Raw genomic sequence first — 26,123 nt, forward strand, 5'->3', positions numbered from 1 at the left:
AGTCGGGAACCAAACAGAATGTTGAATTTTCTAGTTTGGTGATTATGTACCGTCAAAGTCCCACTTATTTGTGGGGATATCTGGGGTGAACCAAACAGAAATGGTAGTGATACCTGTGGTCACAATTTTCAATCCTTAGACTTTGAGTTGGTAATAATGAATAGGCTGACCATATACTCAAAGCCAAATTACTCACTGAAAAGAAAGTGTTTCCTAAATTGCTAAATTGATGAGCAAACAGAATAGAAAGAAACACGATGTGGAGATCAACCAAACGGAATAGCCAAATAGAAATCCAAATTCAACAAGGCTCCCAGTCCAGCACCCAGGATAGCTTAATGAATTATTACCTACTACCGCACTTTCATGTCCCAGTTTTGAGAAAAACACAAAATTAACAAAAGGAATGCAGCAGTGTCTATACAAACAAATCAAACAAGCAATTCCAAACACTTATATGGTGCACACTGAGTGTTCCACATTTCTTGGCCTGCCTTCTGCAATTTCTCTCTGAGGCAGTAGCTTGCAAGTCTTATCTCAAACTAAGCCTAACATCGAAACTGACAGCATTGCCAAGGACAGCAAGTCTAAGGTAGAAGAAAGACTTGTCAGAAACAATTAACCAAAGAATTCTTGTAACTAAGAGAAATATGTACGTGTTATGGCCAATCAATACTTACAAATATCAAATGTCTTGCAACACCATTGTTATGGCCAATCGATAGCAGGGGCCTCTTCCGCGATATTTCACTTGGCCTTCCAAATGAACATGTAAACAGTAGTTATTTATTTGAATGTATGAGAAAAGCCTAGCTATGAGAGTTATTATTTGTTTAATAAATTTTTATTGACAACAATTGTGGGGAAATTCTAGAGTGTATGTTATACACCCCAATAATCTTATTATTGCCCCCAATAAACATTTTATTACCCCCCCCCCCCCCAGTAATCTTATTATTGCCCCTCAATAAACTTGCAACAAGACGATTACAACAGTTAAATATTAGTACAGGCAGTCACCAATCTACAAAATCTACCAAACAGATGCTAATCTAGTACATAACTGGAATTAAAACATTTTTTCTGCATATTTTCTCATACTAGACAACTTGTGGCATGTGGTCTGCCCAAAAAAAAAAAAAAAAGGAATGGTGTAGACGTCATCGATCTCAGACCAAAAAAAAAAAAATGTGTAGACGTTGAATTGGTCGGCGACAGAAATCAGGAAGCGAGGTCGGAAAGAATGACTTTTGGGCGACGAGGTTGAAGGACTGGCCGGATCGAGACTAGAGTGGCCTCCATGAGCTTTGGCAGACGACGCCAGTGCAAGCCCCGACCCGGAACAAAACCCGGACATGAACTCCATGGCTTGCAGAGGCTGCAATTGCGACGATCCTCTTCTTCTTGCGTCTTCTTCGCGTGGCGGTGGTGCTCGGGATCGGAGATGCAATTAAGGTTGACTGCGACGGCAACTGATTCAGCACACCGCAGATCAGAGATTGAGGGCAGAGGGACGATGAAGAAAGATAAAGAAGAGGAAGTAATCGGACTTGGAGGTCGCAGAGGATGTAATCGGACTTGGTGGCAGAGGACGTAATCGGAGGGTGTCGACGAAGTTCCTGCAATGAACTGAGAGAGAGAGAGAGAGAGAGAGAGAGAGAGAGAGAGAGAGAGAGAGAGAGAGAGAGAGAGAGAGAGAGAGAGAGAGAGAGAGAGAGAGAGAGAGAGAGTCTGAGAGGAGAGAGATCGATGAGTTTCAATTTAATTATATGGGCAAAACTGTCAATAGATGTTAGATTGGGTAAATGGGGTTAAAAAACTTTTAGTGGAGTAAGTGGACAATTTTTAAGCTGACATTGGGTAAGTGGTCACGGGCCCTACAAACAATTGTGATGCATAGTATATATTCACCATCATGACACAGTGAACGCGTTAAAGAATTTGAAAGTCCAGATACAAGATATATTTATTCGGTAATAAAAACTTAACAGTTACGTCGTCATGATCTTTCTGTTATTGACCACAATTGTGATGCATAGTATAGTCATCGCACGACATAGTGAAAGCTTCAAAGAATTTGAAAAACGAGATATAAGATATATATTTGGTGATAAAAACTTACAGTTGAGTGGTCATCATCAGCTGTGTCTTCTATCTCCATCCTCATCTCCATCTCCTTCTGCATCTCCATCTGCATCTCCATCTTCATCTTCATTTGTTATATTTAGGCTTTCTGCTATTGGTACCCCATCAGGGGAAATCTTCAACTGAATCGGGCAGTCGACTACAACTACAGTGATTGACAATGGGAGTTTAGCAGTGCAATTTCGGGAGCAAAAGCCCTGTAGACTTTGTAGCCAGTAAAGTTCCAAATATTGCAACCGGCTGAAAGCAATCTCATTTTCTGTATCATCATCTTCATCTTCGTTGCCTGCCACTAATACTTCAATTTCTGTACAATGCGCCACTGTCAAATTCGTGAGTTGCACTAAGCTTTTAGCTACCGAAGAAGGTGCTAAACACTTCAATCCATCACACTTATATACTTCCAACTTTGTTAGATTCTGGAAGGATACTGCAGATGACACTAAATTCTCTAGTCTGTAACAGTCGCTCACGTTAAGAGATTCCAAGTTTGGAAAAACTGGGCCCGCTGGCTGGTTCTCTATCCGAAGATGCCTCACATCAACATCCCAGAGCTCTAGAACTCTTACACTTGGGAGGGACCTGACTCTTACAGTTTCCCCACAACTATTTCTCTCGTCCACAAATATTTTGGGCATAATCCTGTACAATTTTAGGACTTCCAGATTAGGTAATTTCTGAAGGAAAAGCACTGCCGCATGCTCGAGGCAGGGTTTACACCAAAAATGTATATATTTTAGTCTGCTAAAGATCGACTCTACTGGGGATGAAGATGGACCATACAAAATCTCCGCGGTAGACACCTCCAATTTTTCCAAGACGGGGAATGAACCCTGAAATAGTGTAATAAGTGCATCAATGTAAATATAGATGATAAATAGCATATACAGAGAGATATTTCATACTTTTAAGTCTAAAAATATAATGATTATATCTTGAATAGTACTTGTGGTATGGATTGAAATTATACACTTCAAAAAAATTGAAGAAAGTTATGGCATCACTTTTTTTTCTTTGGTCTAGAGAAAAGTGCACTAATAATGTTACAATAAAAAGGTAAAAGATATGAATGATTCTTGTGACTTTCGGGCCCAGAATGCTTAAATCCATTTGGCTTCCAAATGTGTACCGTCACCCAGGTTTGTGAATTTCACAGTGTTGATCTAAAGGCTATTTTTGGCAAAAATTCGTCAATTAAAATAACGTTCAAGGCATATCCCAAAACCATTAAGATCGTTTATTATATTATGTTTAAGACATAATCTCTTGTAAACCATATATAATATTAAAAAATTATTACATATCAACTAATTCTTTTTTCTTTTAGTCTGTTAGGTGTCAACTAATTCAAAAATGAAAATAAAATAAAATAAATCACACACTCTACGGTCCACATTTCTGTGTGTGGGTTCCATCTAGTAATTAACTTTTGGGGCCGTGACCACTTACCCAATTTCAGCATGAACATTGCCCACTTACTCCACTAAGAGTTTTTTAACCCCATTTACCTAATCTAACCTCTAGTGACAGTTTTGCCCCTATTAAACTCTTTCCTCTCAGACTCTCTCTCTCACTCTCTCTCTATCTCTCTGTGCCATGGCTGCTCCGGCGGCTTCGGGCCACCACCTCCATCAAGTCTCCACCGCCATCAGAGACGATCTCAACCGTCATGGGTCCCCCAAGCCAGCCCCAAGATCGGAGCACTGCATCCGGATTCGAACTCAACCTCCGAGCGCCGCCGTCACCCGAACCAGACTCTCTCTCTGCCATGGCTACTCCGGCGCCCCACCTTCGCCTTCGGGCCAACAACTCGATCGATCCACCTCCGGCGTCACCGTCACCCAAACCACAGATCCAACGATCCAAGGCCCATTGCAACAACTCAGCCCCACCGCCGATCCGACTCCGATCCCAGCCCGAATCGACTCCTCTCCAACGTCGCCGTCACCCTAAAACACGCCCCGACCACTCCTGCATCGGCCTCACACTCTAGTGGGTGCCCAGAGAAATTTTTTTTTTTTTCGGTATCCTGAGATTTTTTTTATTTTTTTTTTGTATCTGTAATGTATTCATTTTGGTTCACTTGAGGGCAATAATATGATTATTGGAGGGTAATAATATAATTATTAGGAGGCAATAATATGATTATTAGGAGGCAAAAATATGAGTATTTGGGGAGCAATAATATGATTACTGGGGGGCAATAATATGATCAATTGTGCCTGTAGTGTATTCATTTTGGTTTTGGGAGTTTATACAATTCATTGGACGAAAATAATATGATTATTGGAGGCAATAATATGATTTTTGGGAGGCAATAATATGAGTATTGGGGGGCAATAATATGATTACTAGGGGGGCAATAATATGGTTACTGGGTATTATTAGGGGGCAATAAATTCAGACACCAGAATCCCGACACCAGTCTGGTAGCCGGATTCCGGATTCCGGTCACCGGTCGCCCGATTCCCATCACCGGAGTCGGCGGCCGGCCACTGGTCACCGAAGTCCGGCAAGGTGGAGGATGACTTCTCCCTCTAAGTGAGAAAGAAGGAGAGGGCAAAAAAGTCCCAAAAATAAATAAAAAAGAATTAATTGGGTATTAGGGAAATAATCCCTTAGAGTGTTTTGGGTAAACGGGATTAAAAAACTGTTAGTAGAGCAAGTGGGCAATTTTTAAGCTGAAATTGGGTAAATGATCATTTCTCCTTAACTTTTAGCCAAAAGATGTCTGTAACAATGATCAGCATAGGGGACTGAAAGAAAGCCTTCGCGGGTATCTGGCAACGATGGTTTGTAACCACAGATGTCTTTCTTTTTCATGCAGTCATGGTGATGTTTAAAAGAGTTGAAGTAATGACAAATTAAAGTAATGTAGTCATGGTGAGGAACAAGTAGATCTCAGCCACTTGTATTTTAAATGCAAAAGCTAAAACTTAAAAAATCTTAAAATTGTGCATTTATCCTCAGCCATCAGATTCATTTGTCCCTTATAGTCCCCCAAACATTGTTTCTTGAGTGAGCAACTCCATATATATATATATGTATATATATATATATATATATATATATGGAGCCGTTCGAGAGCGAACGTCCGCAATCCAGAAAAAGTGCGGACGTCGCTCCTCCAGCCTCGATCAAGCGTCGACGGGGCGGCGCAGCTTGTCGGACGGAGGCCAGGGGTCTGCAAAGCCAGTCTGCCGTCGGGTGGAGTCGCCGACGACCGGTTTGTAGCGCTGCCCAGAACCTGCAGTTGCAGGTGAGGTCGCTGCCCAGAAACATGCAACCCCGACCTCGATCGCTGCCCATAAGCCATCTGCGATGCCTCCGTCCTGCAAGCCCCGCGCCGCCGTCACGGCCTAAAAGCGACTGCTGTGTCGACGTCCGTCTGTGATCGTAAAAGAAAAGGAGTTATTACCTTCAAAAAGGTGGTTGTGTTGATCTTTTATACTTGAGCATGGAAAAGGAGTTTCCCATTTCTTCGATGTGGGACGCGGCTTGTCCCTTTGCAGTCATACCAGCTTTTCTGGTGTGTATAGATGGTTGTGTTGGCCAAGTCCGGGGCTGTCGGCGTCCGAGGTGTTGCCTCCGATGAGCACCATCATGGTGGGTTGTGAACTCGGCCCATGGTATGGTACTTGGGTTTTCCTACGGGCCCCAGCTGATAGTACCAAACCTTGGTGAAATATCTATCAGTATGTACAAGTCCCCCAAGTTCCCGTTCAAGATGTTTCTTGGGTGGGGACTTGATAAATTTAGGCGCAAGGTTTGGCACTATTGTGCCCGTAGGGAGTCCCCGAAGTTCGCGGTTAAGAGATGTCTTGATCGGGTTGCTATGTAGGTAGCTACTCTACAGCGCACTCGTCATAACCCGGTGGGGTTGGATGAGGGGTTGTCCCGTGTACCCATTGGGGTTCATGAGAGGGCTTGACCCTCTGGTACCCGTTTGGGTCCAAGAGAGGGTTTAAACCTCTGGTACCCATCGGGGTGCATGAGAGGGCTTAAGCCTCTGGTACCCGTTGGGGTCCAAAAGAGGGCTTGTGCCTCTGTTACCCGTTGGGGTGCCTCTGGTACCTGTCGGGGTGCATGAGAGGGCTTGAGCCTCTGGTACCCGTTAGGGTCCAAAAGAGGGCTTGTGCCTCTATTACCCGTTGGGGTGCATGAGAGGGCTTGAGCCTCTGGTACCCGTTGGGGTCCAAAAGAGGGCTTGAGCCTCTATTACCCGTTGGGGTGCATGAGAGGGCTTGAGCCTCTTGGTACCCGTTGGAGTCCAAAAGAGGGCTTGAGCCTCTGGTACCTGTTGGGGTGAGTGGTGCATGCGAGGCACGTGGTGCGTAGATTCCGGAGAGGGCAATAAATGCCCGTCTCTTCGACTCTGACGTTTTGCGTATCCAAGGAGTTAAGGGGGATAGTGGGACACGTGGCGTGATCCAACGGTTGGCGACCCTTCGCTGCCAACGGTTGCGATTGCTCACGAGTTGAATTTAAGAGGGAAAAGTGTTGTTCCTCTTCTCCACTCTATGAGTTCTGGGGAGAAACTCTGGAAAAAAAAATATTGCATTTTTGCGAAGTTTCTGTCGCTGTGGAGAAGAGAGACGAACAGTTGAAGTTGATTTTGCGGAGAGCTAGGCCGGACGAGCGACTGTAGTACGGCGAGGTAAGAGAATGGGTTTTGTTTTGTACTACTTTGCTATGTATTTTTTTTTTTTTTCTGGTTTGCGTCTTTCTGGGTTTTTGGGGTTTCTCTTGCTTGAGATTTTCGTTTTTGCTGTTGTTTGTGGCACTAAATCTATTCACTATATGTTGAATTGTATGTAGAAGTGGTATAAATTGCTAGGGCGATGATTAGATTTTCTGGGTTTGGGGTTGTTTGTTTCTGGGTTTCTGGGTTTTAAAGTAGTGGGGAGTGATCCACACTGCAACGAAGCCCTAGATCTGGGTTTCTAGGCTGACTCCCTTTTTCTGATTCCAGATATACCAGACTTCAAGGCTAGGGTACCCGTAGGCTAATAGGATGGAATCAGAAACAAGAGCTACTCGTGAGGGAGGAGAGTCATCGTACCAAGCTTCAGAGAGGCAGGCGGAGCAGGCAATAGATACCTACTTGGCTAGTAGCGTACGCGGGGTGGGTACCGGGGTGAGGAGACCGCGTCGTAAGCCGGGGTGGTATGACCACTATGAATTCTGTTTTGATAGTGGAGCAGTTTGGACTTTCTCCCACAGTGATCCATAAATAATCTGATCCAAGTGGCTGGACGATATTCTCGGAGAAACTGACAAGGGGTTTTTTGTCCTGGGACAACTTGGATCGTCCCCTGTTCAAAGCTTGGTATGCATCACGAAATAATACACTAACAGAAGCTCCAGTATCTACGAGTACCCAAGAAGTAATGTAGTGGTTCATTTGGAGCGTGATCAGGAAGAGGTCATCATGGGGCATTTTGAGGTTAGCTTCCTCCTCTTCCAAGAAATTGATGGACTTCCATCCAGCCACATTTCCTTGTTGAGGGGTGTTGTGGAAATTGAAAACCTCCGGGTGGCCGAAACTGGAGCTTCGTTTCCGCCTTCGGGGAGGTAAATCTTTTGGCCCTCCACCATGGATCGTGAGGATCCGGCCATATACGTCGATGGCTCCTACCTCCTTGGCGGGTAGATATCGCTGAAGTTTGCCTTTCTGAACAAGCGACTCGATCGTATTTTTTAGAGCCATGCAAAGGTTGGTATTGTGCCCGACACCTTCATGATACGTACAGAACCTGCCGGTATCCTGTTACGTAAGCTTGCTCTTCGGGAATTTTCAGGGCGGTGGTCCAGGTATCTCAGCTTTGTTCTTGTTCCAGATGGTTTCGTACGAAGCATTCAGGAGAGTGAATACCTCGTACCGGGGTGGAAGTGGTGTTCTGGGTTTCTATTGGGTTCGGTCTTCCCGGTGGGACTGAGTGCCCGAGTAACCACCAGATTTGGACGAGGACTCCCTGTTCCTCTTGCTTGTATTTTGGGGCGATCGTCCCCCATCCTGGGCCCATTCTCGCTTTCTTGGCTCATCCCTGACCATCGGGGCCTGGTTGGCGGCCCTTTTTTCTGGTCTGACGTTATCCCCGTATGTATAAAGAGTAAATGGACAAAAACTCATATATATATATATATATATATATATATAGATCGTAAATTATAATATAAAGAGGAGTTTCAAATAAGTAAATTGATAAAAGTACTCCTACATACCTTATCAATTAGCAAGAAAGGTTGCTTAGTTGGAGCATGCAATTGCCCTTCCTGAAAGACTGATAGTTCTGCAGCAAAAATCTCCACCTCACCTACAAACTTGAAATGTTTGAGCAAGGGCCACTCAGAAATATACATTCCGGGATAGAAGCTCTTAAGCCTTTGCATAGATTCAAAAAGCATAGATTCAACTTTTGGGAACACAAAGTTGGGATGCCTTGTTGATTCTAGAGTCCCCTCTTCCTTGGCAACAACACTCTCCATTTCATCACAATCAAGCGCTCTCATCTTTTGCAGCTGTTGAAGACCTCTAGTTACCATAGATGCGGGAAAAATGTACTTCAATCTGTCACAATAGTATATATCCACTGACTTTAGATTTTGACCGTCTTTCAACTGAGTGGTTGATGTGCCGTGTGTTTCGTTGACATTAGTTTCTCTACGTTCATCAAATACCACTTCCATTGACTCGCACCTTTTTATGTGTAAGGTTTCTAAAGCACTCAATCTTCCCATCATACTAGGTGGAAAAATGCTTCTTAGACTGACACAATTTACCACACAGACTTCTCTGAGTCTGCAAAATGAGTCTGGATCCAATTGGTTGTGCCATATGGTCTGCAAGAACCTATTTTCATAGTCACTGTCGTAGTCATTGATGATTTCCAATATCTCCAGTCTTGGACATCTTATCTGCATATGTTATATACATTCAACTTATCTGCATATTATTTTAATGAAGTGGACTTATAATTGAAAAAATGATGAAAGATTGATCGAGAACCCGATATAAAAATTACCTTTTCGTCAAAAAGAAAGTTTTGGCTAGAAGTCTCATTGTGGGCCTGAAAGTTCTCATCCAACTCTCTCTCTTGAATCTCTCTGCGGAATGTAGTGTCTTTTGAAGTACTTTCTCCTAGTTTACTACATTCTTGCATATACAGTCTCTCCAATGATGGAAATTCAATACAACTTCCAGCTGTGCAGAATCTAGCAAGTTTTGGAAGGTTGTCCAGTTCCAGGATTTCTAGCTTATAAATTATGTTATTTTGGGATTCTCTTGTTGATACTATTTCTTCCATGGCCTTACAATTTGATATCTTGAGCTGTTTGAGTTTCACGAGACTTCTAGCCATAGAAGATGATAACAAGTATTTTAAACCATCACAATTTGACACCTCCAAAGTTGTTAAGCTGGACATCACAACCTGCAGTGCACATAGATTATTAATTAGCCATGTATGTACATTTGAAATATTATTTCCTACTACCATATGACGGTAAATAAGATCAAGTCAACTACACTTGCAAGAGGATTGAAGATTAGCTTAGTAGCACACCTCAAGTCCTCAACATATCAATGCATGTCTAATGACTTTCACAACGATTTTTTTTTTTCTTTTGATAAAAAAATAAGGAAGATTTTTAATTTATTTTTAATCAATACTTAAGAATAATGGGTATTGTTACAAAGAAGATGATCTTACCTCTTCATTTCACTAAATTATTTTGTAGGGATTTTGACCATTTACCCTAATTCTAGGGATTTTTTTCTCGCTTATCCCATTAAGTTGACTCTCATCAACGGAAATCTCTCCTAGAAGAGGGACCAACCCAAACCCTCTCTCTCGCTATGGGCACCCATCTTCTCATACCCAATTTCTCTCTCCTCACCTTTGTCTCTGCGATTCTTTCTCTCTCTAGTCTCAATTTGCTAGAAAATCCTAAGAGGTTGTGATGAGAGTGCGGGAAGAGAGCATCCAAAAACAACGAAAAAAAACCTGAAACAGAATGGGTGGTTGTGCACCCGGCGACGTTGGGGTTGTGCACCCGAAAGGGTGTCTGGAGATGGGCGTAGGGATTGTGGTGGTGATCGGTGGTGGAGATGGGGCTGAGATTAGAATTAGAATTAGGGTTTTGGTGGATTAGAAGAGGGGTTGAGTTTGGTGGGTGAGGATTTGGAAGGTGGAGGAGATGCGGTGGTCGCTGGGGTCGGGCTTTCTGGGTTTGGGTACGTGGGGGAAGAGAGAGAGAGAGAGAGACGAGGAGGGGGGGGGGGGGGGGGGGGGGAGGGAGAGGGAGAGGGAGATAGGCAGAGGAGATCGTTTCTCTCTTTTTTCTTTTTTTTCTTTTTTTTTTTGTAACAAAAAAAATGAGCGAGTGTGAGAGTACTAAATTACTCTTTGACAAATGAATAATGACATTAGAGTTAAGGGCGTCATTGACGTCGTGTCTATATAGTGGTTCGGGCTCGAGAGTCCGTGTACCAAAATGCTCGATTTAAATTTTATGTATGAAAATTATTAATAGCTTTTACTTGGTGTACTGTTCGTGAAATTTTTTCTTTTTATAATTATATGCTTTCTCTTTTGCACCCAACTCACATCCACGATTTCCTCGGCTTACCCTCGCCCACACCACGGCCCCAACGCAATTTTGATCTCCACCTCCGTATAATTACCTCATTTCTCCCGGATTTTAAGGTCAAAGGTTTTGATGCATAATTTGAATGGGTATTTTCTGCATTTGTTAACTTTAACCATTAATTTTAATTTGATCCGCAGTAACGCGTCTCCTACCTTTGGTTTATGGAGTCTCTTCTTCGCTACTCTTATACAATTATGATCTAATATAGCACTTCCGTTTTAGTGTGTTCAGTAAGGTTGTTTACAGCTCTGATTCATGTTGTGGGGGGGGGGGGGGGGGGGGGAGGTAAATCTTCATCTACTTCATTGCAATGGGTTTCATGATTTAGTATTATCATCTATTCCTGAATATGAATAATTTGATTATTGATATGTAGCATTTTTAGATGTGTTGGATTTTGTGGGTGCTTGTTTTAAATTTCGGTTTTGCTTGTTGTCTGCTATTTGATATTGATTTATGTTATTTGGCACTCAAAAGGTAATATCAAACCTTTCCAAGTTCTGTTAATATTTGGCACTCAAACTAGATCTTTGATCACTTGAAATCACAAATGCTGTGCAGGTCTGCTCTAAATGTATTTGCATAACCTATCTCGCTTGTTTATAACATGTTAATACTTTCAATGTTGAAAGCTGTGTTTTCTTTGGAGATTGGGTTCTTCACACACAAATATGCTCCACACAAAGTCAAGAAGTGGAAAGAGGAATCCTAGGAAGATAAGGCTATAATCATAGATTCATTGAGGGGGAGTTATAAAATATCTTGCTATGTTCAGGTTTTGTGTAATTAACTGACTTTTTTCTTCTTCTTATGCTACACTATGCTTGGGTCCGACTAGACGGACCCGGATCTGATGAGATACATTGAAGATAAGATGGCCAAGTTGTATAGATCTTAGAGAAGTAGGTTGTACAAACTTCAAGAAGCGTGCTATGTCCCTGCATATGCCGAAGCACACTCTCCCGACGAGGTCCTGTTTGGTAATAGATAAATAAATGAATGGTTATGCGTTGGTTTCTGTGTTTATTAGGCATGAGAAAATTTGCACTTTAATCGATTATCTATCCTTTTCTTTGTTCTACGGCTACAGTCCAGCTTTATGTTCTCCATTAGTTTGATTGTTTTATACATATATAATTAGAAATTTAGAATAGCCTGGATGTAGGATAAAGTTCTTGATTTTACATAAGGTGATTTATTTGTGTAATGAATTGAAAATTCCTGCATAAGTGTCCATTTCTTACTTTTTTTCTATTGGAAATTCATTGTAGCACTATAGTTTATCTTGACTGATGAAAGTGCCTGCATATTTAACATCTTTGGCTTGGAAGTGTGAAACCTTTCTTATCGGTTTTCCTCTATGTTTTGAGTCGCTATGCTGTCTATGACTGATTTTTAAACATGTCTTTTCATGCTTTCCAAGCTTATTGAGTCATAAAACCATGCATGTTGATCTTATTAAGTTATATATCGGGCAGAGGAATTCACTGTCTGTGCTATGGTCCACAGAGGTAGACCAACTTTCTTCCCCAAGTGTTACATCTACTAGTTCCTAAATGACAGAACACAAGTGGTTGAGTTGGCAAGCACAATGGAGAAACTTATAGGGCATATCGAAGTATATGGAGGATCAAATTGCCGCATTGAAGGCTGGAATATACATCATTCTAGAGATGATGATGATGATGATGATGATGACGACGACGACGATGATGATGGGGATGAGGATGAGGAAAGCCATGAAGATATGAATTAGGGGCCTTGGTGTTCTTCGAGGACACCTAGTTATATCGTCTTATATTTTTTTTATATCTTTAAATTATAGTAAAAGTGCTCGTATATGTAGATTAGATGAATAGTAAGAATATTCAATGTAACCACTTGTGCTTTATATCTACTAGTACTGACGGTTGGATAACATCAAGCACATTTCTTTTAATATTAGAAAAAAAAAATTGTCTATAAATATCAACGGTGGAGATCTGTTAGATGTCTTGATTCACTTATATTGTCGATGCATAGAAGAATTTTTCTTAGTTATGATATTATTTATTTTGTGCAATTGAAGCAAACGTTTCAATTTGTCTGTTACATTTGTTCAGTCTTATTGGATGCTTCAAGTCTTATTTAGTTTTTTATGTGTTTGAATGAATTTTTTCCCCCTTATTTGTCAAAGACCCTTGGATAAAAATTAAATTAAAATAAAATAAACAATGAAAAGAAGATTAGCAGTATTAGCTCATGAAACAAATGTGAAAAAGAAATCAAAAACGTACCTCTGTCTTCATGATACATGAAAAATCAACATCTTTCGTCCCAATAAAGTATAAATCTTCACATCTCTCCAGCAATACTTTTAGACCTTGGTCCAATTCATATCTGGTAGTGAGCCCTAGTACAAGCGTGTTGAGGGTTGTTTCATACATACCACACGACCACCCCTTCGGCTCAATAAATATTTGGTATTTTTCCCACCTGTCAGACAAAAACTTTGCTGGAAGAATGTCGGGATCTGGAATGCGTACTTCTAATGCGGTTAGCTTGGGCAAGTTCATCAGCTCCAAAAGGCTAGCATTACTTGTTTCACAGATGACTTCTCCACTCACCCAATTCTGAAAGCTGTCTCTCATTCTCAAGTCTTCAAGTCTTGTCCAATTTGAAATGACACCAGCTGGAATCACTTTAAGTCCATAGCAATCAGACAAATCCACCAACCGCAGACGGGTTAACTGCCCAATTTCTTTGGGTAATCGCTTAACCTCGGATTTTACAAGGCTAAGAACTTCTAAGTTTCTTAGCTCTCCAACTACAGCAATGTCTTCAAACATGCATCCATCTAAACACAATGTTTGGAGATTCTTTAAAAATGAAAAAGATGGGGGTAGTGGAAGAAGAGGCACATTGCTTAAACCCAATACTCTGAGTTTTTTCATCTCCACGAAAAAGTTGCTTGGTATTTCAGGCGAGGAATCATCACTTCCACGGTGCAAATGAAACATCTCCAATTTCGGGCATTGCCAAGGTACTTGAGGAAGGGCGGCGATATTGCGACAAGGCAAACAGATCTTACTGCACTCAGTAAAGAAATCTTCATTTGGCCATTTTTTCCTCTCATGACCTCCATCTTCAACCAACACATGATGATCTCTGTATGCAATCCTGTTAGCAACATCATGTACAAGATCGTGCATTCTGACACATGTACCATCATCATCGTCTAGCAATAGACAAGAACTTTTAAGCTTGTCAACCTGTTGATATAAGGCATTTCGTGCGTCTTCCACAGTACAGTCTTCAAACAAACCCAAACCTATACTATATTTCAACAAGTCTGTAAATGAAACATAGTTGCCCTCTGCAATAAGACCACACAACAAGAACAATGGCTGAAGCTGATCCTTGACACTCAATTGCTTGTAACTCCACTCGATACCCAAGTATGCCTTTTCAGTTAAGTCTCCTTTCTCATCAAACCTTTCGAGGCATCTTAAGGCATTTTTCCAGATGGGTGGGGTCTTGTTTTCTAAAGCTCTTGCAACAGTGATAATAAAAACAGGCAACCCTCCACATTTTTTGGCTACTTCAGTTGCTACATTTTGAATCGTAGGATCTGAAACAACATCACCTGCTTTCTTCTCAAATAAAGCCCATGCTTCTTTTTCATCTAAAACCCCAAGCAGAAACTCTTTTTGCTTAATCTTATGAGAAAATACTTGTTGACTTCTGGATGTCAACAATATTCTACAAGTGGATTTGTGGGGAAGTCCCACAGCCTTCAAATCAAGTTCTCCCCAAACATCATCAAAAATGACAAGAGTCTTCTTGTGCTTGATTCTTTCATTTATTTTATCGGCTCTTCCAGGTAGAGTCTTAATTTCTGAAATGTCCAGACTTAACTTGTCAGCAATTTGATTTTGAATTGCTTCCAAGTTTGGAATTTTCACATCCCGTACCATTACTACATCCTCAAAAAATTTCTCTTTTTGAGTTTTCCTTAGAACTTCTTCAACGAGCGTGGTCTTTCCCACACCCCCAACACCATACACCAAAATCATTTCAGAACTAGAATTTCCCAATTCCTTCAAGATTTTCTCCAGTATTGAAGTTCTTGAATCAAATTCCTCGTAGTCTTCGTCAGATGCGATACATACATCGTCTGCCGGAAGAACGTATGAAATATCAGAAAATTCTCTCATCTCGTAGAGTTCAGTAACCACCTTCAGCAATTCCAATGATTCCTTGCTTCCATGACTTAAGGAGGTGTCTGGCTTTTCAATTGCTTGGATTTCATCTTTCAATTCGCTTGCCTCTTCAATTGATTGGTGCTTGTCTTTCAAGAATGCTTCTGCTTTTTCAATAATCTCATCCACTCTTTTTAGCCAGTCTTGGACATTTGTATGGATTTTTTTACCCTCCACTTCAGCTGCATTGACCTTCTCAGCTACTGTCTTTTTAGCAGCACCTAATTTGTCCACTTCAGTCTGTAGATCTTTAGGGGGGGGGGGTATGAAATGTCAGAAAGTTCCCTTTTTTTGTTGATCAGCTTGGTAACATCCTCAATCAATGCCAACGACATCTTGCTTCGACGACGACGGAGCATCGGATTTGGACAAAACCCATGGGCACACTTCGTCTTTGGCTGGCCGTCATCTTTCAACGAATTGTTTGCGTCTTCAATAGTTGCTTGTTGCTTATCTTTCAACAGATCTTCTGCCTGCTTTGTAGTTTTAGCCACATCTTCCCGCCAAAACTGGACATCCGAATGAATCTTTCCACCGTTGGTTTCAGCGACGGCAATCTTCTCATTCACTGTTTTCTTTGCAGCATTTAATTTGGCCACTTCAGTCTGTAGATTTTCAAGGTTGCGTTTGTAGTGGATTAAATAACCCACTTGCCGTCCAACGGTTGAACCCGCGTACCCGAAAATCTTTCCAGTAATAATCTCCATGTCTGTCGATATCATGCAAAGGAAGTATCAGGATGACCGGAAATAGCGGCATTTAACTAAACGAGGCAGAAGAATGACTTTTCTCTAAAATTATAAGGACTCGTAAAAACAAGGAAACTAAACGACAGTAACATCTGGCACAACAATCTCTACAATTATATTGAGATTGACTTTTCTCTCTCTGACTCTCATACTAGACCGGCGCTCACTTGGCTGGGCTATGGGGGTTGGCTCCTGCCTATTCCTTGTCTGCACTGTCGTCCTGGTTGTAGGAAAGGGTGACGGTATGGTGATGGTTCGGTGTACTCTTGAAAGTGATGGAGATCCGGTGGCTATAGGCAACTGATTTCTGGGTTTGGTATGCGATCGGGACCGTTCCGGACTCATTTCAATCTGGGTTTGGGTTTCGGAGTTGGTCACGGTGGCGTTGATGGTGCTCGAACAGTCGAACTGACTATGGGGGACGGGTTGAGATTTTTCAATCGCCGAGTTCTGACTGCATGGTGGGGCGAGGTTCTCTGGACTTGGTTTGGTATGATACGGGTTGCTGATTCTCGGATCGAGAGCGCTATGGGCTGCATTCTTTGCAGTGGGCGACAGTACTGGTGGTCTCACAACCACTGTTGATGGTGTTTGGTGATCGAGGGGGTTTTCCGGGCTCAATTTCATATGTCGGCGACACTATCTCCGATGGCAGGTCCTGTGGCGACGGCCAAGATGGAAGAGGAGGACTGCTCCTCTATGGTTTGCGTTGGTTGCTTTGGGTGGGCTTTGTGGGCCTGGCCTTGGTCGGTGGTGTCTAGGGCTTTTCAAATGTAGGCCTATTGGAGTTACAAGTGGATCTCGGCTTTCTCTTGGGCTTGGGGTTGGGCTAACAGGATTTCTAGGTAATTTTTATATATTTTGGGTCTCCATCCTTTTTCAAGAAAGGATGATGGTCCCATATTTTTTTTTTCTTTTTTGAGTGAGAAGATCAACAAGGAAAAGAGATGCTTCGTTGTTAATCTTTTTCATCTTCGGAGGTCTGGTTTCCCTTGTTTTGGGCTTAGTTACAAAAATGTGAGTGTACTAGAGGTATGTCGTTTGTAGCATACTTGTGAACAGAGTTTAGTGTTTCAGAAGCGATGTTGATTGTTATCCTAGACATCGGTGTCTGACCGATGTCTGATTTTCTCGATCTTTTACATTACCCACTAAGAGATCGGTCGGATTTTAGTTTTCATCGGTTTTGGACTGATGTCTATTAACAAAATTCTAGTAGTGTTTGAAAGATACTTGAAATGATTGCTTAATCCTTGAAGCTACTTGAAAGATAGAGATTTTCTCAGCAAAATCTTTGACTTGGCGAGCTTTCATTGGATGAAGTGATGTCAATTGTTGCCGAACCAGTAAGAAAATTGGATTATAACTTTTCTTTGAAGTGATAAGTTAGAGATCCATAAGGAAACAAGGAGGAGTCTTGGAACAGAGTAAAAAGCCTTAGGACATCAGAATCAAAGTCTACAATGCACAAGAGAAGCAAGAAACCATTCAAGCAACTCAAGGAGAAGAAGTGAAGTTTGGAAGTCTGCAAAAACCTGATTTCAATCATTTACCCTGTTCTACTCCCTTTCCGATTATATTTTCTTCCCTTCGAACTATGTTTTGCTTTTGTGTGTTTTATATCATTATGAGTAACTGATTTCATTTAGTTAGGGATGCTTTAAGCTCTAGACATGATGTAAACTATGATGTTGGCATTTATTTGATCTATTTCAGGAATTTCGAATATTTATTGGTTTATCGTTTATTCATTGATCAACTTTGTATGTCTATTGATAGTGCGCAACATTAGTAAGCAAGTTAGGTTTAAAGCTACGAGTGTCTTGTATGATCATCCATGCTTACTTGCATTCTAGAGTAACTAGTGAGTGACTTGAGCCCCATTCACATAAACCGATGGGTCTTTAGCACCAAAATTGGCCTAAACTATCACATTTACCCCAGTAACAGATTTTTATTCTTATTAACCCAATTTAAAGAAAAATGACAACTTAGCCCATATCTTAATTAAGAAATTGCATCATGCCACTCTCATCTCTCTCCTCTATCCGATCTCTCTCTCACTCTCTCTCATCTCTCCGATCTGCAATCTCTCTCTCTCTCTTCAATTCCAAAGTAAAGCCGTGGAATTGAGTTTGTCTTCACTATACGACCTCACCATCTCTCTCATAACCTAACCTTTCGAACCCTAAGCCCATACTGAATTGCCGAAATCTCAACCTAGGGTTTCGAACCAATTCCATCGTCTCCTTTTCTGTCTCGAGCTCAATCTCCAAAACCGAACTGATCACCTCTTCCACACCCGAACCTTCTGCGAGCCCAGTCTACACTCCCACACCTCCTAACCGGGACCTACGGACCCCTCACAGCCTCCGCCTTCTCTCCCATTTTGGCCGGTGATGGAAAACAGGGCTGAGCAACAGCCGATAGAATCGAGGAATCACAGGTTCCAAGCGATGAGGAAAACAAGGCTGAGCCACCTCATGGACGCCTCGCCATCTCCTTGGCACCGCTGATGGCCTCCTGGACACCTCCGGTGCTCGACGCTGCGGCAGAGGAGAAAGATGATTGGGTGCCCATATCAATTTCTCTCTTTCCATTTTTTTTTGGTAAAATGGGGGCAAAAGGAAAGAAAAAATGAAAAAAAAAAAGTTCTATTAGGGTAATAGAAGTCTGTTAAAAGTTTATTATGGGCTATAGACGTCTAATAGGGGTAATAGACGTTTTGAATTGATATAATATTTTTTTTTTTTTCTTTAATCAAAGTTTTATTTGTATAAATAGTTTCCATTTCGGAGACTGAAAGTTCTATTGGGGGCCAATAAACGTCTTACGTCTATTAGGGGGCAATAGACATTTTGAATTGATGTAATCTCCTCATTTTTTTTACTTTGATTAAAGTTTTATTTGTCTAAATTTAGGGAGATTAATTCCTATTTCAGAGACTGAAAGTTCTATTGGAAGGCAATAGACGTTTATTGAGGGCTAATAAAGGTTTATTGTTCCTCTATTGTGGGGCAATAGAAGTCTATTTGGGGTCAATAAATCTTTCTAGTGACCTATGAGATCTCCACGACCTCTTTGGGGACCTCCGGCTAGGTTTTTAGAAAAGTCCGGTGGGGGCGGCCGGTGACCGGAATCGGATGAAGTCTCCTATGGTTTCTCTCTCTTCCACTCTCTCTCTCTCTCTCTCTCTCTCTCTCTCTCTCTCTCTCTCTCTCTCTCTCTCTCTCTCTCTCTCTCTCTCTCTCTCTCTCTCTCTCTCTCTCTATGTAACAAAGGAGTGAGAGTAAAATAGTCTCAAAAATAAACAAAAAACTTGATGGGGTATTAAGAAAGATCTCCTTAGAGTGTTTTGGGTAAGGGGGAATTAAAAAGACTATTGGGATAAGTGGGAAAAAGATCCCTAGAATTGGGGTAAATGGACAAAAACCCTAAACCAATATCTAGGTAGATTCGAACAACATCAGTACTGTTAAGAAGTGATGAGAATTAATTAGGAAAAGTAAGTCCTAGTTGGATTGGACATGGTGTATGTCAAAGTTATTCCTATCAAGAATATGATCTTTTCTCCTATACGAGAAAGTTTGGTTTTCCTACAACCATATTAGATTGTAATTGGGGTGCCTATATATAGAGGGCAAGGGTAGTAAACCAGGGTGTGGTCTATATGATATAGTCAATACGTACAATCATCGGCAAGAGAGTGTATATCTCTTGGGTAATGGCGCAGAGATGTCAAGAGTGAGTACATCTCTTAGATAAGATTGAGTTCATGAGAAATTCTATGAGTGAGGATGTACATGGGTTTTGGGGTTGGATTATGACAATTTAGCTCAATTATATCTTGTATTGTAATTATTCACATAGTGAAGAACAAGTATCTCTCGGGAGGACATAGGCATGGATTTGTGTTTAACCTCATTAAATCTCAGTGTTCTCTTGTTGCTTGTCTTGTGGTTTGTTTACTTTTCTATCAGTCTACTCTATCAGCCTTGATGGGAGAGATTGTAATTCCCTAACAAGTGGTATCAGAGCCAGGAGATTGTAATTTGGCTGGGACACCTTATCATTCAAAGTAGAATCAAGCAGACAGTCAATGTGACAACTCAAAGGTGCATTAGGTGAAGCCAGCTTGGAGAAAAGTTCCAGCTAGGTGGAGCGGGTCGGAAACTCAAGAAAATCATGATCGAAGGTAGTCGATAGGTGGAATGACTCGGAGGCAAGTGGTGTAAGCCAGACTCAAGGAAAATCCTAATCAAATGTGGAGTTGCAAGGACCAGGTATGACTCAAGGGAGGACCAGGATATGACTTAAGGGAATGATGGTTTATGAGTGTATTATATCATCAAGGTGGTTCATGGTGTCAACGATCGTGCTTGTTCGTTGTTCGTGGTATTCAAGTTCGCTGAAGGTTTGCATGTTTATCGTGGTTATGGCTTCAGGTATTACCTCACAGTTTGAGGTGGAGTAGTTTGATAGAAAAGGGAGTTTCACTATTTCAGTATAAGAAAGTGAAAAACATCCCAGTTCAACGGGGCTTAGCAAAACTTTGAAGGGAAAAAATGAGGAACTGAAGAAGACAAGGGATAATGCATGGGAAACTGTTGGGGATTTAGTGATCATAGCATGTCTAAATCTAGGGGAAGAGGTGCTACAAATGTCATGACTGAGGTCACATGAAGCAGAAGGCTTGGATGACACTGTGGTAGTAGAAAACAATTTTCATATGGAGATGCTCTCACAATCTCCATAGGTGACACATGTTCTTATATTGGATATTAGATTTGGAGCGATCTGTACTTTGGGTAGTGTGACATATGTCCCAAAGCTACATAAGGATTTGATATCCAGGAGCCAATTGGATTCCAATGGCTATAGGTGTTTTATAACAGGTGGAGCTGATAAAATCACACATAACGGTACGGTCCTTATACATGGAAAACAGTCTAGTATGTCAGACCTCGATGGATAGTGGGAAACAGGAGTGCGCAAAGGCGAGTCTCGTTTGTGAGTGCAACAGAGACGTTGTTGATAAGTTTCCAGGTTCAAATGATGATAAAAAGGAAAATCTCACTAGGGAAGGGGTCATTTCGAGGTTTCCCTTTGGAGTCAGCAGATGACTGTTGACTCAGTGCAGTTACACATATGATTGGCTGTTACGAATCGAGGAGGACCACAGTTGATTTGGGCTATGTGTTGCTAGTACAAGGAAAAGCCAATGATAAAGTTGTGCAAGGTAATTTGCATGACATTCTCATAAAGGTGGAGATTGTTAAGATGTGATGAGAATTAATTAGGAAGAGTAAGTCATAGTTGGACTTGGTTTAATTTCCTATTGGACATGGTTTATGTCAAAGCTTATTCCTAATTAGGAATATGATCTTTTCTCTTGTTTGAGAAAGTTTGGTTTTTCTACTACTAATTTGATTGTAATTAGGGTGCCTATATATACAGGGCAAGGGTAGTAAACCAAGGTATGGTCGATACGATATAGTTGATTTGTACGATCATCGACAAGAGAGTGAATATCTCATAGGTAAGAAAGCAGAGATGTCAAGAGTGAGTACATCTCTTGGATGAGATTAAGTTCTTGAGAAATTCTATATGTGGATGTACAAGGGTTTCGAGGTTGGTTTATGATGATTCAACTTAATTGTTCTTGTACTGTAATTATTCTCATAGTTTAGAACATGTATCTCTCGGGAGGACGTAAACATGGATTTGTGCTTAACCTCGTCAGCTCTTGGTGTTCTCTTGATGCTTGTGTTTTGGTTTGTCTAGTTTTCTACCAATCTACTCTATGAGCCTTGACGGGAGGGATTGTAATTCCCTAACAAGTACGACATTGCCTAGCCTTATTCACAATCTTTTCAATCTTAATGACTTCTAGGGGAGAGTTGTGCGAGAACATCACTCTAGGTTCCATTCTAGAAGCTAAGTTAGGATGTACACATCATGCACTTAACATATTAGGATGCACACATCATGCACTTAAGTGACTTAACATACCAAGTAAGAAAGTTTAATAGGTTAAGTTCAACACATCATTGGCTTCGCTTGAGTAAGGATATCATAACGAATTGAAACATGTTAGTAAATACATCATAGGTGTAGTCATTGTCTAGTGGTGAGAAGTAGTTCCTAACTAGCTTTCTTATATTTGATTTCCAAAATCAAAAACCCCATAAACAATCTTTTATTTTCGTAGGTCCTTCTGTCCTCTATTTTGTTTATTTTTGTTAGTATAGTAAATAATCTCCAACTTTCCCCAAATTTTGTGCGAGTCATTATCTGTGAGCGTAGTTTTTGTAGATTTAATTTCTCAATTTTTTGTTCAGTTTAGATATAGTTTTTATTTTCGTCTTTGTCTAGTGTCAGTCTCATAAATTTGAATCTGTTTTGCAATTGTTAAGCCACAATTCTCTGAGGGAGACACCCTCTTTTCTATACTACCATCGATTCTTAATTGTAATTGCAGGGATTTATTTATACACCTAATTTGGATGTATCAACCATAGAAGGACAAAATAACCAGCAAGTCACCTAGTTGGTGAATCTCATATCTCATAATGTCTCCAATATGGACTTGGAATTTTTATAGTTTGCTACAGCACATTAGATCAAGTAAATAAAAAATAAAAGCAAAGCACGTACCTTACCCCTATGGATTATTTGTTCCAAAGGCCTCGGGCAAGCCTTATGGAATATATTATAAATGAAGATCGTTGCTCTTCACATTTCCAAGGAAACACCGAGAAGATAGGAGTACTAAAAAGTCCGCAAATGAAATAAGATTATTTTTTTCTTCTTGTACTTAAATAAAGAAGTAATATTTCTTAAGAATAAAGAGCATTTGTATTCTTTCAAAAAAAAAGAGCATATGTATGATATTTTTAGTTGGACATTAGCATCCCAACAGACTTGCCAGATTTCAAAGTTGCCTAATTTTGAAAGGAAAATGCTTTGGATCCCAAAATTTCATACAAAAAAACCATCCCAAATGACATGGCATTGACCACATCAGCCCTAATGAACCTCAAAATATTCAAGCTGTCATTTTTTTATATATATTTAGAATATGTATTTAAATTAGTTTATTTATCTCTAAGATATTAAAAAACAGAAGAAGAAAATGCGGTGAAGTTAATCAATCCAACAAGCGCGCAAACTCATGTCTTGATAAACCCTAAAAAATGCAAAACTCATCCTCCATATATCGCAGCCATCTATCCACAACCAGTAAATTCTTTGTTCTATTGTAAAAAAAAATAAAAAATAAAAAAAATAAAGAAGAAGAAGAAGAATAAGTAAATTTGTTGTTCTCTCTTTTAATTTTTTGAACCAATCGAGTGGATTCAAATTTCAAAACAAGTTGGTTAAATTAACTTCTGTATTGATTTGTATCTTTCTTAATCTTTTATTAAGAGCTAACTCACAGTTTTTCATCATAATCCCTTGTGATTATGATTTACAAAGCCAATTTATGCCTTGTGGTTGCTACATTCATAATCATCTTCTTTATTTTGGATTTTCATACGCCAAGACCTTTTATTTATTCAAATCCTAGATGATTTTTCGTCCCTTGAGTTCCAAATTTTGGTGTAGCATGAGATGAGGATGATGATGACAGGTGGTATATGAGAATATCCCTGGTATTGAAGATCAATTTTTGGGATTGCAGGGAAACATTATTTTTCTCATTTAATATAATATTAAGTAATTGCATATATAATGGAAACTATATAAATGAAAATTAATTGACATAATTACATGTTGGAAATAACTATGAATGAGGTGGCAATGCCACATCATTTGGGATTGAAATTTGGTATAATATTTTGGTATCTCTACCGTATAGGGGTCGTCAATGGGCAGCCCTGCCCAAAATTAATGAGCTCAGGTCGGGCCGGGTAAGACCAAAACATTTTTTTTTTAATTTTTCAAGCCGGGCAGGGCCGAGCTTCTCTTAAAAATCAAGGCCTAGGGCCTTATGGGCTTTTTAGAGCCAGGCTTTTTTGGGTGGGTAGGGCCGAGGCCATTATATTTATATGTCATATTATTTTGTTAAAAAAATTACAAAAAGCTATGAAAAAATTATGATATGTTAATGATTGAACAAAATAAAATACAAACTTAAAAAAAAACATATGGCCTAATGCAATAATTAGTTCAATATAACTACATAAAAAGATATTAATACAAGAATTGAATGGACTTTCGGGCGGGCTTATAAGGCTGGGTCGGGCAGGCTTTAATGAGCATATAACGGGCTGGGACTGGGCTTTGAACCCTCCGCCCTACCCCTACCTCGTGCCCAATGGGCAGGGAAACGAAAAACCTCGTTGTTAGTTAAGTTGAAAAACAGATACCCTAAAATAAATAAAAAACAAAACTATTATAAGAATAATTAATATTATTAACGAAAACGTTTAGATTAAATGCCTAATTTTGAAACAAATTTTTAGTCATCAATTTGAATGTTTCCTAAAAAATATTGAATTAACCCCCTCAATCTCGACGATTGAATAAAAATAGGTTATTATGATTTCGAATTTGCTGCAGACCGGGCCGGGCGGGCGCCCATGGGCTTTTAGACCTGCGGGCCAAATGATGACCCCTACAGTTCTGTTAAAGGAGATCGCTTTCTAGTTACCAGGCTCCTCCTGCTTTATCAAATTTATTTAAAAAAAAAAAATTGTGGCTGGTAAGTGGTAACTTTATTCAGGAATTGAATCAAACAAGCCCTTTTAATTATAAGTTGTTTTCTGGATCTGAAAGAAAATAATTGGGTTCTCAATTGTTATCAGAATTTAACTACCGAAGAGAAGCGGATAATTTACGTAAATGTGATCACTGATAATAGGTCAAATTGTTATCAATCTATTTTATTTTATTTATTGTAGTTCAAATATTGATTTTATTCATAGACATTCCACGTATGTGTAAGGCCTCAAATCATACGTCTTATTTAGCATTTTCCTTCACATGAAAGTTATTGAAGAACATACACGAAGAAGGAAATAGATGCACAAGAGAGAGAGAAATTGAAGGACGTACCAGTATGCCACAATCTTTTGGTTATGACTTGGAAAAGAATCTGGTCGGTCCTCAGTTTCCTTCGCTTAATTAGAACACCACAGTAGGAATGTATTTCGTCTCGTAATTAATGAACTTGAAGAACAGCGGCAAATTGAAAGGACCGGAAAATGAAATCAAAAGATATAATCATAATCAAATCAACACCAGGCGGAATCTAAATATGCAATTGTGCAGAGAGATCAAATCAGAATACAAATGAAAACTTAAAGCAAAGTAAGTTGCAAAACCTCTTTCAGGGCAGTGAAGCTTTAATCTTTCAGACATAAGAATGTAAGAGTAACTGATCAGTTTCATTTTAGTGGTTTTTTTTTTTGCTGCATATATATATAAAGCAACGTACTCTTTCGGTTTACAGCTATAATTAAAGGAATTCAAATGTCACGTCTTATGCTAAAGCGTGGGTTGCCGAGCTTGGTTACGCGAGCTTGGTTACGCGAGTGGGGTATTAAAACAACTACTCCCGTCTACTCCACTCCGCTTTGCTTTTTTGCTGCATAGAAGCTATATATAAAGCAACGTACTCTTTTGGTTTACAGCTATAAAGGAGCTCAAATGTCACCCCTTATGCTAAAGCGCGGGTTACTTTACATCCTCTCTTGAAAGTGAAAAGTATTCACTTCATGTCAAGTGTATTGTTATTTTGCATTCAACATTGAATATTCATGATGATTTTTTTTTTTTTTTGATTGACGGTACAACATTCACAGATTGAATGATATTCATTTGGGTTCTTATAATGGTATTCATTTGGGTTTTATGGCAGAATTTTAGACTACCGTACCGGAGACTCTGCTATCCACCTAGGTGGTGCTCACCTTTTGACAATTTACAGCGCGTGCAGTGCACGCTAACAGAGTTAAAAAAAAAAAACTCGAGGTCAGTGAAGATCAACACAACTTCCTCAACAAGAAGCAGAGCTTCTCCTCCTTCGCCAAGTAACTACTCCCTCCGCCTCCAAACCCTTCCTCATCGCCTCTGCAAACTGAAACTCTTATCCAAGCCCAAATCTTTCCTTGACGTCTCGATCCAAAACGCCTTAGATCAATCTGCATTCCCCAGCGAAACACATATCATCGGGACTCCACAAGCAGATTGGGATTGAGAGAACGAGGTCACGGTAAGTGGAAAGCCTAGCCTTGCCCTTGGCTTCTTGGAGGAGATAGCAGCAGGCATGCTCAATAAGTCCGATGAAAAGGAGATCGGAATAGACGTATAAAAAAGAAAATTTGGTTTC

General features: G+C 40.3%; 1 protein-coding gene across 2 annotated transcripts; it reads right to left on the reverse strand.

The window, feature by feature from the left end:
- Nucleotides 1–300: 300 nt before the first annotated feature.
- Nucleotides 301–25,201, reverse strand: LOC133707265 (probable disease resistance protein At4g27220). 2 transcript variants are annotated; one of them, XM_062132823.1, is made up of 9 exons: nt 25,117–25,201; nt 24,848–24,961; nt 22,445–22,558; nt 13,074–15,747; nt 9,171–9,578; nt 8,371–9,063; nt 2,123–2,978; nt 681–756; nt 301–587 (listed from the first exon to the last, which is right to left on the reverse strand). In XM_062132823.1, the coding sequence occupies exons 4-7, from the start codon at nt 14,991–14,993 to the stop codon at nt 2,139–2,141; spliced, it is 3,861 nt and encodes a 1,286-aa protein (XP_061988807.1). In that variant the 5' UTR covers nt 14,994–15,747; nt 22,445–22,558; nt 24,848–24,961; nt 25,117–25,201; the 3' UTR covers nt 301–587; nt 681–756; nt 2,123–2,138. The 2 variants fall into 2 exon arrangements, with proteins under 2 accessions (XP_061988807.1, XP_061988808.1); XM_062132824.1 differs by lacking the exon at nt 22,445–22,558.
- Nucleotides 25,202–26,123: the final 922 nt, after the last annotated feature.

Source organism: Rosa rugosa, chromosome 4, assembly GCF_958449725.1.
Source record: "Rosa rugosa chromosome 4, drRosRugo1.1, whole genome shotgun sequence".
In the NCBI taxonomy this organism is placed as follows: domain Eukaryota; kingdom Viridiplantae; phylum Streptophyta; class Magnoliopsida; order Rosales; family Rosaceae; genus Rosa; species Rosa rugosa.

Bases quoted from the DNA above. Each gene is read 5' to 3' on its own strand.
- LOC133707265 (XM_062132824.1), bottom strand. From the start codon at position 14,993: ATGAGAGAATTTTCTGATATTTCATACGTTCTTCCGGCAGACGATGTA. The intron at 9,579-13,073 runs GTACGTTTTTGA...TGTGCACTGCAG, and splicing joins CATGTATCATGAAGACAGAG to GTTGTGATGTCCAGCTTAAC. The intron at 2,979-8,370 runs GTATGTAGGAGT...ACACTATTTCAG, and splicing joins CTTTCTTGCTAATTGATAAG to GGTTCATTCCCCGTCTTGGA.